The sequence below is a fragment of the Carassius auratus genome, linkage group LG48F, assembly GCF_003368295.1.
Source record: "Carassius auratus strain Wakin linkage group LG48F, ASM336829v1, whole genome shotgun sequence".
Taxonomy (NCBI): domain Eukaryota; kingdom Metazoa; phylum Chordata; class Actinopteri; order Cypriniformes; family Cyprinidae; genus Carassius; species Carassius auratus.
This window is the reverse complement of record NC_039300.1, coordinates 3,655,782-3,670,326: the sequence shown is the minus strand read 5'-3', so window position 1 is coordinate 3,670,326 and position 14,545 is coordinate 3,655,782. Positions and strand designations below refer to the sequence as shown.

General features: G+C 37.5%; 1 protein-coding gene across 4 annotated transcripts in view; it reads left to right on the top strand.

Annotated features, from left to right (window-relative positions):
* The window catches only part of iqsec1a (IQ motif and Sec7 domain ArfGEF 1a), a 66,177-nt gene that overhangs the window by 28,942 nt on the left and 22,690 nt on the right, over nucleotides 1–14,545 (top strand). The window contains exon 1 of one of the 4 annotated variants that reach the window (XM_026241544.1): nucleotides 5,453–5,709. The exons of the other annotated variants lie outside the window; for them this stretch is intronic. Within the exon in view, the coding sequence (XP_026097329.1) occupies nucleotides 5,645–5,709 (65 nt within the window). The 5' untranslated portion in view covers nucleotides 5,453–5,644. Of the gene's footprint in view, nucleotides 1–5,452; nucleotides 5,710–14,545 lie in introns of those variants that run through there. 4 annotated transcript variants of the gene reach the window in all.

Below are 14,545 nucleotides of genomic sequence, written 5' to 3'. Positions count from 1 at the left end.
CTACAGGAAGAACCAACTCAAAACCAGTGTTCCTTATGTAAATCCTGAGAAAAAGCTAAAAACCGATAACAGATAAGATTGGGATCAAAGTCCACCAGCAGCAAAATATTGTTGAGATAACCTCGGGATGTCCTGTCACTGACCTTTAAATTACATGCTTTCGTGTAAGGTTGAAATGCAATTCTTTAGACAGTGATCCTCCTGGAAACAGAAAATAGTCCTTCTTGTAGATCCTCATGAAAATATTTAACATTTCAGATCATTTAGGATTAGGTTATGTCAAATTGTTAAAGCCTAGGAAAATGTCATTATATTCACAATATTTTACACAGTGGTTACACAAAATGTTTTTTGTTTTTTTTTCCTTCTGATAATAATACAAAATATTAGAAAAGCAACATGAAGGCAAATATTGCATTTCTAAGAATGCATGGACATTGATACACGACACATTATGTTTGTGTTTAGTTGACATTGATAATGTTGCTGGTTCTTTATCTGTAGATAGCAGATCTCAGCTGCATTACAGTGTGTTTTGAGTGAGAAACTTGTGCATGTGTGTAGTGAGTGCTGAGACTGAACTAATGAACTCATTGATTGTTTGACCTTGTGTCAGATCTGCAGTCAGTCACCATCACAGTCTCCTGAAGAGCTGTTGATCTGGAAAGGGCCCTGGGGTTGTGTATGTTTGTGTGTGTGTGGCTTTCTTTTGTGAATGTGAATGTGTCAGTTGTCTATATGGTTGAGTGTTTTTGGTAATATTTGTTTCATCAGGGCAAATCTGTCTTTCTGTTACATTATATATTACAGATGCATGTGTAATTTAATATAATTTAATATGTGAGTTGGGTAACACTTTAGTATAAGGACCGATTATCACTATTAATTAGTTGATTATAAGCATGCCTATTATTAAAATATTGGCGGTTTATGATAAAGCACATATTCTGCATGGCCATATTCTACATCCATAATCCTACCCAACACCTAAACTTAACAACTACCACACTATTTATTAATAAACAGCAAATTAGAAGTTAATTGAGGCAAAAGTCATAGTTTATGGGTTGTTAATAGCGATAATTGGACCTTAAAATACAGTGTGATTGTGAGTTGTTTAAATAAAAGGTAATTATCAGGTTTCTTTATATAAAAACTACTGTACATCTTAATGTACTATTCGTTTATCCATCTAAAGTGTCTTACAGATCACCTATTACATGTTTAGACCTCCTGGAGCAAACTAAGGTCAGGAATCTTGAACACAAATGTGGTGGTTTCTCTTTCAGCTTTAAACTTCCTCTAACACACCATAGCAAGTCATAGCAAACCTGTCATACCTGGACAGCATAACTAACATATATTTTGGAATTTCTAAGAGTTTTATCTTGAAGTTCATGTTTGGAAATGGTTGTCCCAGTATAAGCTGTGTGTGAATGGAACAGCATATGTATGTGTAATACTCTATGTGAGCCAGCGACCCTCTGGACATGATAGACTGAAAGAGCAATTATCTATGCTTTGGTTGCACAGAAATCTGAAGGAGACAACACTAACACATGCTTTCAAGGCTCTGATGATGCCTCTTGGCTTTTTGGCCAGGTTGTGCAGCACTATGTAAATCAGTTATTTTACTATGTTTTTTTTTTTTACATTTATTTTTCTATTTGTTGCTGCTGCCCTACACTACATCATACACCAAATGGCGGTCTAGCCTACCAGCACTCTTAAAAATAAAGATGCCATAGAAGAACCATTTTTGGTTCCACAAAGAACCATTCTCTCAAAGGTTCTTTAAACAACCACATATTTCTTACCTTTTCATAGAGAAGAACCTTCTATGCATTTACTGTTACTACACATTTCCTACCTAATTATTTAAACTTCATATGAAATTCATGACAAAAAGGCTAAAATCTCAACAAAACAACTTCAATTATACTTTTTATAGGCCTTTTATAGACTTTTTATATGTATTGTGAGGACTCGCCACCCTGGGTCACATGACCATGAAGGGTAAAATTACTTTCTTGAAGTGACTATAACGGACCACATAACAGGCCTGCTTTCAGAGAAAGGACGTCAGAATCAGAAATATGGAATGACATCAATAGCTATGTTTCCATCCACCTATTTTTATGCACATTTTGGGATATTGCAAAAAATGAGTAAAACGGTGAGATGCGCATAAAAAAACGTATACACTCAATTAAGTAGGATACATTTTTTATTTAGTAAGAAAACATGCGCACAAACTACGATGGAAAGACTTTTACCAAATAAATTCCTTAATGCTCATCAAAAAAGACGTGACTTTGCGATGGGAGCTCATAAAACTGGAGCAACCAATGGACAGATCTCATTGCACAACATCTGAAATGCTAGTTTTGCCATTTTAATGTGCTTGAGAAAAGTCTTGTCAAAGTGCTTTGTTATAATTAACTCCAAGAACTGTGTTCCCAAACAGCAGACTCAAAAAATAAGATAACATGACCGCGTTTCACCAGCGTGCTCTGAAACTCGTAATTTATTGTATACACTAATTATTATATACAGTGCCTTCTGCTATACTTCAGCAAATTTTGAGATTTTGAGATATTTAGCTCAAGTTAATCAGGAAGTGACGATTTTGTTCTCTTCAGTTCCCTGAGTGTAAACGGTGCTTTATTTGCAAATGTTTTATGAGATATTCCAATTTTGCGTATACATTTAATTCATACTGTAACTTTGGATGGAAACATAGCTAGTTTCTGCTGGTACTGTGATATTTTTCAGGGGTGGTGTTGCTTTTGAAAACTCTTAAAGGTACAGGTTGTAGGACCTGCTACTAGAGGGCGCACTATCAAAACAATAACAATAGCGTGGTTTGATGACGCTAAGAAGGAGCGTGGAATGATGGGATTTGTTGTCTTCTACCCAACCGCTGACGGCCATCAATCAGACGATATGAAAACGATTACCACTTGTTCAACAAATATATACACTTGTGTACATTCAAACAATAATAGTGCATACATAGCAAACGCGAATTCAATGATTTGCGCGAGTAGATTACATTCAAAGTCAATGCAAAGACACGATCAGATGCGTTCTCGCGCGGGTCTAGAGACGCGATGCCCTGCGTTTGGTGTAATAATTTAATTAAATAACAACTAATTTTGTTGATCGTTATAATAGATACGAATCAAAACAACTCACCTGTTGAGTAAAACACAAGCGAGATCGGCATCTCTTTCTTGTTGAAGTTTGTCGTGAAGCTTTTTCGGCATTTGTCCACAACCCTGTTGTCCTGGGTTTCTATGTCCGATACAGTAGGTGGCGGTTTGCACCTGATAAGCCCTGGTTGCAATCTGCCATAAAACTAAGAAGACTAACTAATGTCATTGACAGCCGACTGCACTGCCCCGTGTCACTGTTTAGAATGGGAATTTCTCATGATTTACAAGTAGTTGAAAACATTAGCGATATTGTTAGTAATCAGCTGGACAAAATATATAACACTAGCCTAGTGGTTTTTGGATATTTTACTGCAAATATCTTACAAATTGTACCTTTAAAGGGTAAAGGCCCCTTTTCATATTTTCTGGTCAGTTCTGGTTAAACCATATAACTTTGTGATGGCTTAAGGCTGGTTATTGAGAATATAATAATGACTGGCAGGCACAATAATAAGATGCTGTGATTGTGGGCCTGGTGGGAGTAAGCTCTGAGTTGAAGCAGATGTTTTATGAGAGGCCAGTTGGGTTTCCCGGATCTGACATCAGCCTGGCTCTTTCTGTGAATAACACCACAGGCACAAACCCTCCTCTAAAGCCCCAATGTGCACCACATTTGAGTGTGATATGAAGTAAACATAATCAAGATCACATCTCTTGCTCCATGTTGTGGTTGAGGTTTGCTGCATGCATGTCTGTTTTCTGCACTGTTGAGCTAAAGAGGATATGTGAGATGGTGACACATGCATTAGTGAACTGTGAGGTCTGGAGGAGCAACAGCTGCACTTCACTGCTTCACAACTTGAGTGAGTAAAATAGCCCATAATGTCACATGCTCACACACTTCAAGTGTCGTTCTTTCTTTGACTTATGGATATTTGCGCTGCTTCTCTGAACTTGTGACCTGTTCCCTTTAGCAATACACAGTTTCAGTTTTAGTTGCAAACCAAAGGAAGCAGTCGTTTTCTCCACAGGGAAAGAAAATGTCCTGCTTCTAATTAGAGGACGTGGTCACCTTCATCCAGTCATGCAGCCGCAGTGATTGGTGTCCTTGTAAAGGAAACAGTTGGCCATCTGGTACTTATTTTCTCTTTTTCCTGTCACCTCACATGCCATTATTCAGAGAGGGCCAGTGAACCTTGCAGCACCTCCACAGCCCCATCTCACGCCCCTCACACCATCATCTAAAGCCTGTCAGTCCACGACTACAGCTGCTCGTCACATACTACACTTTGGCACTTGACCTCTACATTTACAGTACTTGAATTATATATAATGCCCTATTATGCAATTAAATATTTAGGGCCTTATATATAATAGATTACTGTTACTTTGTTCATGTTAAAACTATGTTTGAACATAAACTAGTAAACTTAATGTGGTGGATATTTGTCAGTGAAACATAAATGAACAGGTAAAAGTTCTGTAATAGTACTAATAAACTGAATGGGTTTTAAATACAAAATAACCAGGTTTATATAGCCTATATTTATTAATCATCAATAAATATAATTTCTTTCAGTGTCATTCTTTTTAATCTGAATATTGCTTGTTCCACAACTAGACATATTTTAGCCAGGTTCATACTTTCTAACTCAATACACTTAATTATATCAGTATGTAGGCATTTATAATGATATCATTTGAATATATTAATATTTATATAACATTTATATGAAATCAAATAGATGCAAACCATTCATAAACTATGCCATGATTTTATGGATTTTTTTATGCATAATACTCTTTTATGTTTGACTGAACAATATGCAGTTTATTTAAATAGTTTATTATTTATATCAAGTTTGTTTATTTATGTTAAGCTGTGTAATTTATATGTTAATTGTGCATTTTATATGTAATTCAAATCCATAAATCCTGCATTTAGGCTTTTTATGTTTATAACTGCTTTTATGTTATAACAAATATATATGGCCCATTTCGTATCCACATGTGAATTCAAGGAAAAGGTCATTGAATCAAGGTCAAAGAATAGTCTACGTCTTTTTTCTCTTTAAAAAACATACAGCATGTTTTTGTAATGCTAAAAGTCTAAACGTGAAGCATGTAACTGTGAAGCAGAAACACATGATCGTCAGAGCAGAGCTTGAACAGGACAATCTCTCTCTCTCTCTCTCTGAAAGCCTCTATTAATAGAGGTGCTTCCTCTTTTTCCCACTTGCATTCCTCCGCTGCCCCGTGCAGAAGTCACCCTGTGAGTGTTCACTCATTCACTGGTTCCTGCCCTCTCTCCCGCCTTCTTTCACAAGCACATCCTCTAACTGTAGATGTGAGGCAGGGTTTGCTGGCAGCAAGTCTGTCTGGGATTCCTCCTGGTGCATGTGAGAGCTAGAGACAGCCCTGGAGCGCTTGGATCCAGTGATGGTTGAGCTGGCTGTGTTGTTGTGGACGTGTGTTCTTCTGCAGATATGTGGTGTTTGCAGTGCAACTCAGAGAAAACACAGTCTCTGCTTGAACTGGAGCTGGACAGCTGGTAAGAGTATAACTAGTGTTTGTGTGAATGTTTAGGTTTGAACAATGCATTTTGAGTGTAATGGCATAAAATGCAATTAAAGAATATTTGTTGATATTAGTGCTGTCAAATGAATTTATCTGAATATAAATATATACATATTTTCAAAACATATGCTGTATGGATCTATATTTATATATACATAATAAATATACATAATGCGATTATTGTTTGTATTTGTATTCAGTAATGTTACCAGAGGTGGCCTTTGTCAAGTTACAGTTCATCTCAGTTCATTAAGTCAACAAAGGTTTCAGAGTGCTGTAGAATAGACAGTGGAATATAATGTTTGCAGTTAAAAGCCTGTGTATATTGAAGCTTGTCATGTGCTGTTGACCTGGTGTATGTCAATGTCGCACCGGTTTCATTCATTCTTTGGTCTCTGTAGCAGTCAGTGGTCATGTGCCCTGACAGAAGCATTGCTCTATATTTATGAGATGATCACATTAATGAAAGGGTTTTCTTTTTTAGCCTGTGCAGCTGAGAGATACAGTGGAACATGACAGTCCACATTTTTCAGGACTGGAACACAGAGTTCTTAGACAGCATGAACCTGAATATATTTGCTTGTCAGAGATGTCCTCAGAGGTTAGACATCTTAGTCAAGGCTTTCATGCAGAGCAGCGCTTTAAAGCTTCGTGTTATGGTTTATTTATAATGTCCAGTGTTGTTGTGGAAAGTCTGTGCTTCTCTGTTAACTACTGGAAGGCCATGAGACATGCGTCATTCTAGATGAATTATCAGTCACTTTATTTTAAGGTGTCCTTGAGTAATATTAAGTAACTACATGCACTTAGGGTTAGGATTAGTGTTTAGCTTAGGGTTACGTGCATGCATGTAACTATGGCTAAATTGTTATTATAATAGTAAGTACATGTAACGTGTAACAAGGAATCCTTAAAATAAAGTGTTACATAAAGTGTTACTGAATTTTCAAATTAAAGTAGCTGTTTGTGTTTTTTTTTATTTTTTTTTTCTGTGGTGATGGATATCTGGGCCTGAGCTTTGAGTTCAACACTTTGTGTGTTTTTGTCTATGTCACATGTCTGCGGTGCTGAGCTAGATAACAGAATAACAGCCGAAAGATCAGCAGGGAACGGCTGCTTCCTCTGCTGGAGGACACAGAACGGCCACCTCATTTCCTGTGCCAACAGCCCCACAGCACAACTACAAATCAGCAGACAGTTTGACTCGGACACATTGTTGGTAATGGATGCCTGTGTGATTCTTTGGTTGGCTGTGATTCTTTCATCCAATAATTCAGTGCCTAATTACAAAAGGTCTGCGAGACGAGTTCTTATGAAGAAAATGTAGCGGCAGAAGTATAAAAAAATATGCACTTCACACTTTAAATGCCTGAATTTTATTGCGTTATATAATAAAATATCAAAGCAAGTTGCATCAGTAAACTATTTCTGCTAAACTTTTCTCAATCACATTGCACTTTTGCATCAAGTCAGTTCTCCTCAGGTGACTGAAGGTGTAGTTCACATGTAGTTCACAGCTATGTAAAGATCCGTTAATGTTTGACAGCAAAAGTCTCCCAATCCTTTTGAGCTGTGTATCTCGTTTGTTGTAGTTGTTTTGACCTTGTCTTGCGCTTGGCTGTCCCTCTTTAAATATCAAACCAAGTGGCATTTATTTGAATGATCAAATATGATGACTTTTAAGTGTGGCTCTGTGTCCAAACATTTTTTGAGATCACTGTGTGTTTAATATGTGATGTTGTGTTTAACTGTCATTGATAGTAAAACTGCAAGTGGTTCATGTGGTCTGCAGCGTGTTTCAGGCACATATGGAAATCCACTTGAGACGAGCAGCATGCTCACACGCACACGCACACACACACACAGGGCTGACGTCTGCTCTTCATTAACATGATGAACTCCCAGAGATTTTTCCTGCCCTCTTTCTCATCCACCTTTATTCAGCTGGAATGCTGGAATCCCCCTGCTATTTGTCAAACACCCAGCGGGGATGGTTTGACAGACGCACATCCTCTCGCACACACACACAACAAAAAATCCAAATTAAGCAAAATTATTTTAATACAATCAGGGTTTTGGAGGGTGGTGGGGTTGAACTGAGGTACAAGTTTATTCTAATAATAGACAAGGCTCCAGAATGTCAATGCAATGTGAGAGAACCCATTCTTGTGTGTGCGTGTGTGTGTGTGTGTAATTGTACAGCTTTCTTTGTGAGGGCCATTTTTAGTTTTCGACCATCAGAGTGAGGACAGTCTTGTTAAGTGAGGACATTTGGGCTGTTCCTCACGTTCTGAGAGCCCGTTAAAGGCCTGTTTGGGGGTCAAGACCTGGTTTTAGGGGTCAGGTTGTAATTGGGTAACGGTTAGGTTTATGGTTTGGGTGAGGCACTCAGATCTGATGGGTAGGTTTAGGGTAAGGAGCTAGAAAGTTCATTGTGTCAATGTCCTCACAAAGATAGCTAGACAGAGTTGTGTGTGTGTCTTCTTTTCAGCTGAAAAAATACTATAGTAATTTATAGTAAATACTATAGAGTTTTTGAACCATACTATAGTAAAGTGTATTATACTGTATATATTATGGTATTTACAACACTTTGTTAATGAATGCAACAGCATACTGTATTAACTACTGTATAGTGAACTTATCAACTGTAATAAATACTGTAATATACTTTAGTTTTTACTACAGTAAACTGTAGAGTATTTTAGTATATTACCCTATATTTGTAGAAAACAGCTAAAAGGAAAAGGACAGGATTGGGTAGATGAATTTGTTTATATTAGTATGGTTGTTATATTACCACAGCAATATAGAATTACCACAACAAATTAATTCAAGTACTTTACTATAGTATGGTTCAAAAACACTATAGTTTTTACTATAAATGACTATAGCATTTTTTCATGTGGGTTTTTTTTGTGTAAATCTTCTGTGTTTACGGTGGCCACTCTTGATTTACTGTCAGAAACACAGTTGCGGTTCTAGGGCTGTGTAAAAGGAAAGGTCATTCTAGACTCTTCTCCTCAATCATTCAGCTGCTGTTCCTTTAACTGTGACCTGTGATGGGGAAATAACTTCTCTAGAAGAGTCTGAGTCACACACTTTCACAGAGTTTTGCCAAATCACTCGTTTAAACCTCATTTACTGAGGGTTTCCTGGTAAAGTACCTAAATTAAAATTGTTGTTTATACACTTCTTGTTTTTTGAGAACAATGAATGTGAATTTCGGATCCAGATTGGCTTGATAAGGCTAGATTTACTGACAGCCTGTGTCAGTGCATTAAAATAACTACTGTAAGGATTTACTAAAGACACAGTAAAAAATGAGCGATGAGAAGGCATGGACACAGTTATTATTAGTCATTACATATTCATTTGAAGGGGTTTGCCTTTCAGATGCAAAATGTATGATGATTAAGTATTTTAATGAGTTATGCAATATCATTTACTAAAGTTAGCAGTGGTAAATTTTCTGGTATTTGTGCCATCATTTAACACCCACAAAAAACATGTCTTACAGTTTTTAACATTGTTTAGACACTAAAAGTGATACTTGAGGCCCACGTAGTGGAACAATTCACTCATAAACCTAATCTTTAGACCAAGTCTGCAAAAACATAAGTAAAATACATGATTTAAACTCAGTTTGATATTGTAAAACAAACTTTTAGCAGAACTGCAAACACAGTTCTCTACATTACATGCATCATTTGAAACAAAAAGCTCTTTTGTTTAATTTGAGAAACACTGCCATTGTAATGCCACAGATTTACTGATGACCTACACACAGTGATCAGGTGTGAACACATCATTGTTCACTTAGTAATCAAAACTTGTTTATTTTTAGAAAGAAATCATTTTAACCCCCTTGCATTTGTATTATATATATATCTGTATTGTACAAAAAGCTTTATAATTAAAGATGACTTTCTGACTTCGTTTAAATGCATATGCAGTGTGTGTGTGTGTGTGTGTTTATGTGTGTTTATGTGTGTGTGTGTGTTTTTTTTTTTGTAATTTAATAAATAAAAAATATCTATCTTTCTTATATTCTATATTCATTGCACACAAACTGAGATATTTCAGACTGATGGTTACAACTCACAGCTTAGGAAAATTAAAAATGCAGTATCTAAAAAAAAATTATATTCCATTTTGAGCTTGACTAGTTTGATTAATTTTGAGTATAAATACTGGGTACCTCCTGGGCTAGTTCAGAACATGCAACCACAATTATGGTAAAGACTACTGACTTGAAAGTTGTCCAGAAGACAATCATCTTATTGCTGAAAGGGCTGGCTGTTCACAGAGTGCTGTATCAAAATATATTCATAGAAAGTTGACTGGAAGGAAAAGGTGTGGTAGGAGAAGGTGCACAAGTAACAGGGATGACCACAGCCTTGGGAACATTTTCAGAAAAAGCTGATTCATGAACTTTGGAGAGTGTCACATGGAGTGGCCTGAAGCCACAGTGCATCAAGAGTCTCCACACTCAGACGTCTTCAGCCACTCCTGAACCAGAGAATAACGTCTGAAGCATTTCACCTGGGGTAAGGAGAAAAAGAACTGGACTGTTGCTCAGTGGTCCAAAGTCCTCTTTTCAGATGAAAGTAAATGTAGGAAATCAAGGTCTGGAGTCTGGAGGAAGACTGGAGAGGCACAGAATCCAGAGTCCAGTGTGTTTCTGAAGTCAGAGATGATTTGGGGAGCCATGGCATCTGCTAGTGTTGGTCCATTGTGTTTTATCAAGTCCAAAGTCAATGCAGCCATCTGCCGTCTTTATGTAGATGCTGATTTCATTTTGCAGCAGGACTTTAGCACCTGCCCTCACTGCCCAAACCACTTCCAAGTGGTTTGCTGACCCTGATATTACTGTGCTTGATTGGCCAGCCAACTCACCTGACCTGAACCTTACATATAATCTATGGGGTATTGTGAAGAGGAAGATAAGTAACAGCTGACAAACAAAACAGAGGAGCTGAAGACTGCTATCAAAGCAACCTGGGCCTCAGTAACGCCTCAGCAGTGCCACAGACTGATCACCTCCATGCCACGCCGCACTGAAGCAGTAATTTGTGTCAAAGGAGCCAAGTATTGAGTGCATGACTAAACCTGCTTTGGAAATCTTGAACATTTCTGTTTTGTATATCTTTTTTTCATTGATCTTTGAGAAAATATTCACATTTTTGAGATACTAAATTTTGTATTTCCCTTGGCTCTAAGTCATAACCATCAGAATAAAAAAAAACTCAGTTTGTGTGCCATAAATCTAGAATAAAAGAAAATGTGCTTTTTTGGTGGCACATAATGTGAGTGTCAGTGGGCGTTTGGTATCGATGTAATTTAATTTTGCCTATAAAACAAAGTAACTAGTATTACTAAACATCGTCACTATTCGCAAAGAAGAAAATGTATTATAATTTTTCACTGGCCCGATGCACATCAGAACTGGTTCAAACTTTACGCAAACATTTTTTTAAGTCACAATTAAAATATGATGACGTTATAAACTAATTATGCATTCTATAGTAGCTAAATGAAATAACACCAACCTGCTACAACAGCTGGAGTCTGCGGCGCTCGTTGAACCTTCTCAGAAGAGTATCTTTCTATTCATTCCGAAATTTTCTTGTCAAGTCTCTTTCAAATGCCAATTGTACTAAATGGGTCTTTCGCTGATGTAGCATTGATTTATCCTCACCAAGGTCGAAAGGCACTCTTAGCGGTCCAGGCGTGCATGAGCTGGGCCTGGAGCATGAGGGCAGAGGACCAATTGGTGTTGGTGTCTTGTCAACTAGCGTGTCTCCTGAGTTGCTGTTGGATGCTTGCAATTGCACAGTCGCATCTGGCAAACTATGGGACCGATTTATCATATATTTTCGTATATCAATTTAATCAATCTATCTAGCCATTGCTGATGAATCACGCAGTTGTAAGAAGCTCACTGATAGGCTAGCGTTGCTAGGAGACAAATGTCCACCTACCAACAGTCTGACGGTCATGTAAAATTTTTGCCTGATATTTTTTTAGTGGTTGTGGTATGATTAAAACTCGATTAAATTTAAAATGAGTAACGTTTTGTTTTTACACTTTTTATTGAAATTACACATCACATTTTATATCACATTGTACTTATTTAATTACATTTTTATGTTCTCTTGTGCCAGGATGGGAGGGCCCCTTGACGCCGGGCCTGCACACACACACACACACATATATATATACTGAAGATGCATACAAGCCAAGTCAGAAAGTCTTCTTTATTTCTAGTGATTTATACAATACAGATTGTTTCACAGAAGCTTCACAATGCTATCAAATTCACATTCTGCCGTAATTCTGTCACATTCTGAGCTCTACGTTAATAGAGCCATTCTACAGCTCACATCAGTTGAGTTTTGATTCAGTTCAGTTGCATAACTGTGTAAGATTCATCAGTCATACATACAGTACGTGTAAGTGCTATGACAGTCCTGTTCACTGCACTCTGAACAAGCAGAAGACACACAAGCGTAGTGTTTGACATTTTTCACATCTGTGTAAAGCCATTTTGTGCCTGTGTTGTTAGTAGATTACACACATCTGATTATCATCAGCTCTAATGCTAATTTATGCTGCTCTTGGTAGGCTGCACTGGTTAGGAAGGAAAGGCACTGGTTGTGTCTGTATTCTTTAATTTGCCAGTAGATCAACCACTCTCATCTGTGTTTTCATGAGATTGCAGCTAATTCCATTTTGCCCGGTTCAGTAAATTTGGCCATAGTTTGTGATGGCATACTAAAAACTGGAAACCAAAGGGTCTCTGCACACTAGAGATCGCTCGTATAAGCATAGAGGATAAGAATGCTTAACATCCTTGAAGTTGTTACAGTACATTATAATTCCACAACTTCATTGGATCTGCTTCTCTGAGTGTCTGTCTCACATGAATGTGAGGACTGAATTAATTCATACGGACAGCAATGCAATCTCCGGATATCACGGAGGTATTATTATGTTGGTTTCTAGTATCCATTCCTGTCTGTATCACACAGACCACACTACACTATATACACCTCCATTGGTCACGGCTGGTCATTTGTACAAACTTGAGCTCTGCTTTGCAACGTTTGACATTAGAGACAAAAGTTGTTCAGTGAATGAATGATGCTGCATAATTATCCTTTACATGTTAGAAATGTCCAATCCTAATCCTTTACAATTTAGCAGTCAATGCACACTGAAACTATTCTCCATCTCATTTTAGATCAGCAGCTTCTAAACTGTGTGCTGTCATGTGTGTCTGAGCACTAGGTAGGCTGGCCACCAGAGAGAGGAATGTGTCAGTGTTTGCCAGGACAGATGGTGCATGAGATTCGTCTCGAGAGATATTATGCAAGAAGTGTGAATTTCATTGTGTCGACAGTACATCTCCGTGACTGCATGTACTCTGTGTGAATGTGTGGACACGGCACTCATCTAGTCACTGAGATCTTCACCTGTAGTCCCTTCTAATGCATCACAATTAGTCATAAACAGTTCTGCACTGTACTTGTATTGAAAATTAGGGTCTGACAGCAAGCATTGATATAACCAAAGATATTGGTAAAAATATATTCACTTAGGGCTGTGCAAAAAATCAAATGCGATTTTCATGCACATCTCATCAGTAAAGACGCTCCTGTAATTAGAAGTATATCTCCAGCACATGCGTTCAGATCAGGGTTGCCAGGTTTTCACAACAAATTCTGCCCAGTTGCTTCTCAAAACTAGCCCAATCGTGTTTCCAGGAGGTTCCCCGATAAAAAATTGCTTTCCGGGGTTAAAATTTTAGTTTTATGGCATGGTTGCCTTGGTAAAATTCGCATTTTAGGTGCTAAATATCACGTTATTGGTATTGTCCCTTTCGACCCGCGTACATGAAAAACAACCAAAGACTTGGCAACACCGGTTGGCATTTACTACACCGAGCCGTAATTCTCTGACAATCTACACAAAAGTCGAAATTTAAAATCGCAGGCGATTCTTTGTCGATTTTGAAAGCGATTTTGTGTTAGTTGTCGGTAGACTACGGCTCTGTGTAGTAACTGCCGCTCCACCTGAACCAGTGTTGCCAAGTCTGCGATTGTTTTTCATGTCCATGGTTTGAAGCAACCCCAATACCAATGACATGATATTTAGCCCCTAAAATGCTAATTTTACCAAGACAACCATGCCAAAAAAAAAAAACTGTATATTTTAACCCCGGGAAGCATTTTTTTTTTTTTTATCTGGGGACCTCCTAGTTTTGGACTAGTTTTGAGAAGCAACGGGGAAGCATTTGTTGTGAAAACCTGGCAACCCTGAACTGAAGGCACGTGCTGGAGATATACTTCTGATTACAGGAGCATCTTTACTGATGAGATGTGCATGAAAATCGCAATTCGATTTTTTGCACAGCCCTATATTCACTACTCACTAATGCTATGACTTGCTTAATAACATGCTTAGAGAAACATTTTATTACCCCCTTTATTGTTATGTTTGGTATCATTCTGTAAATCTGATCAACAGAATAATAAATTCAGGATGTGAAAATTACATGTAGTCTGGATTATTCTAATTTAAAAGTAAGACTAGCATTTTTTATTACAATTATTTTCCACGTGCAATGACTAGGTACCAAACCTGAATCTACCTCTAAACCTAACCTTAACCCATGTAGTTAGCTTATACTACCCATACCCAGTACTTTCTTAGATGAGTACACTGAACATACACATACGTGCACATACTGTAAAATAAAGTACATCCTATTTAAGGATGGAGTATTGCTAGTGCATCTTTTGATG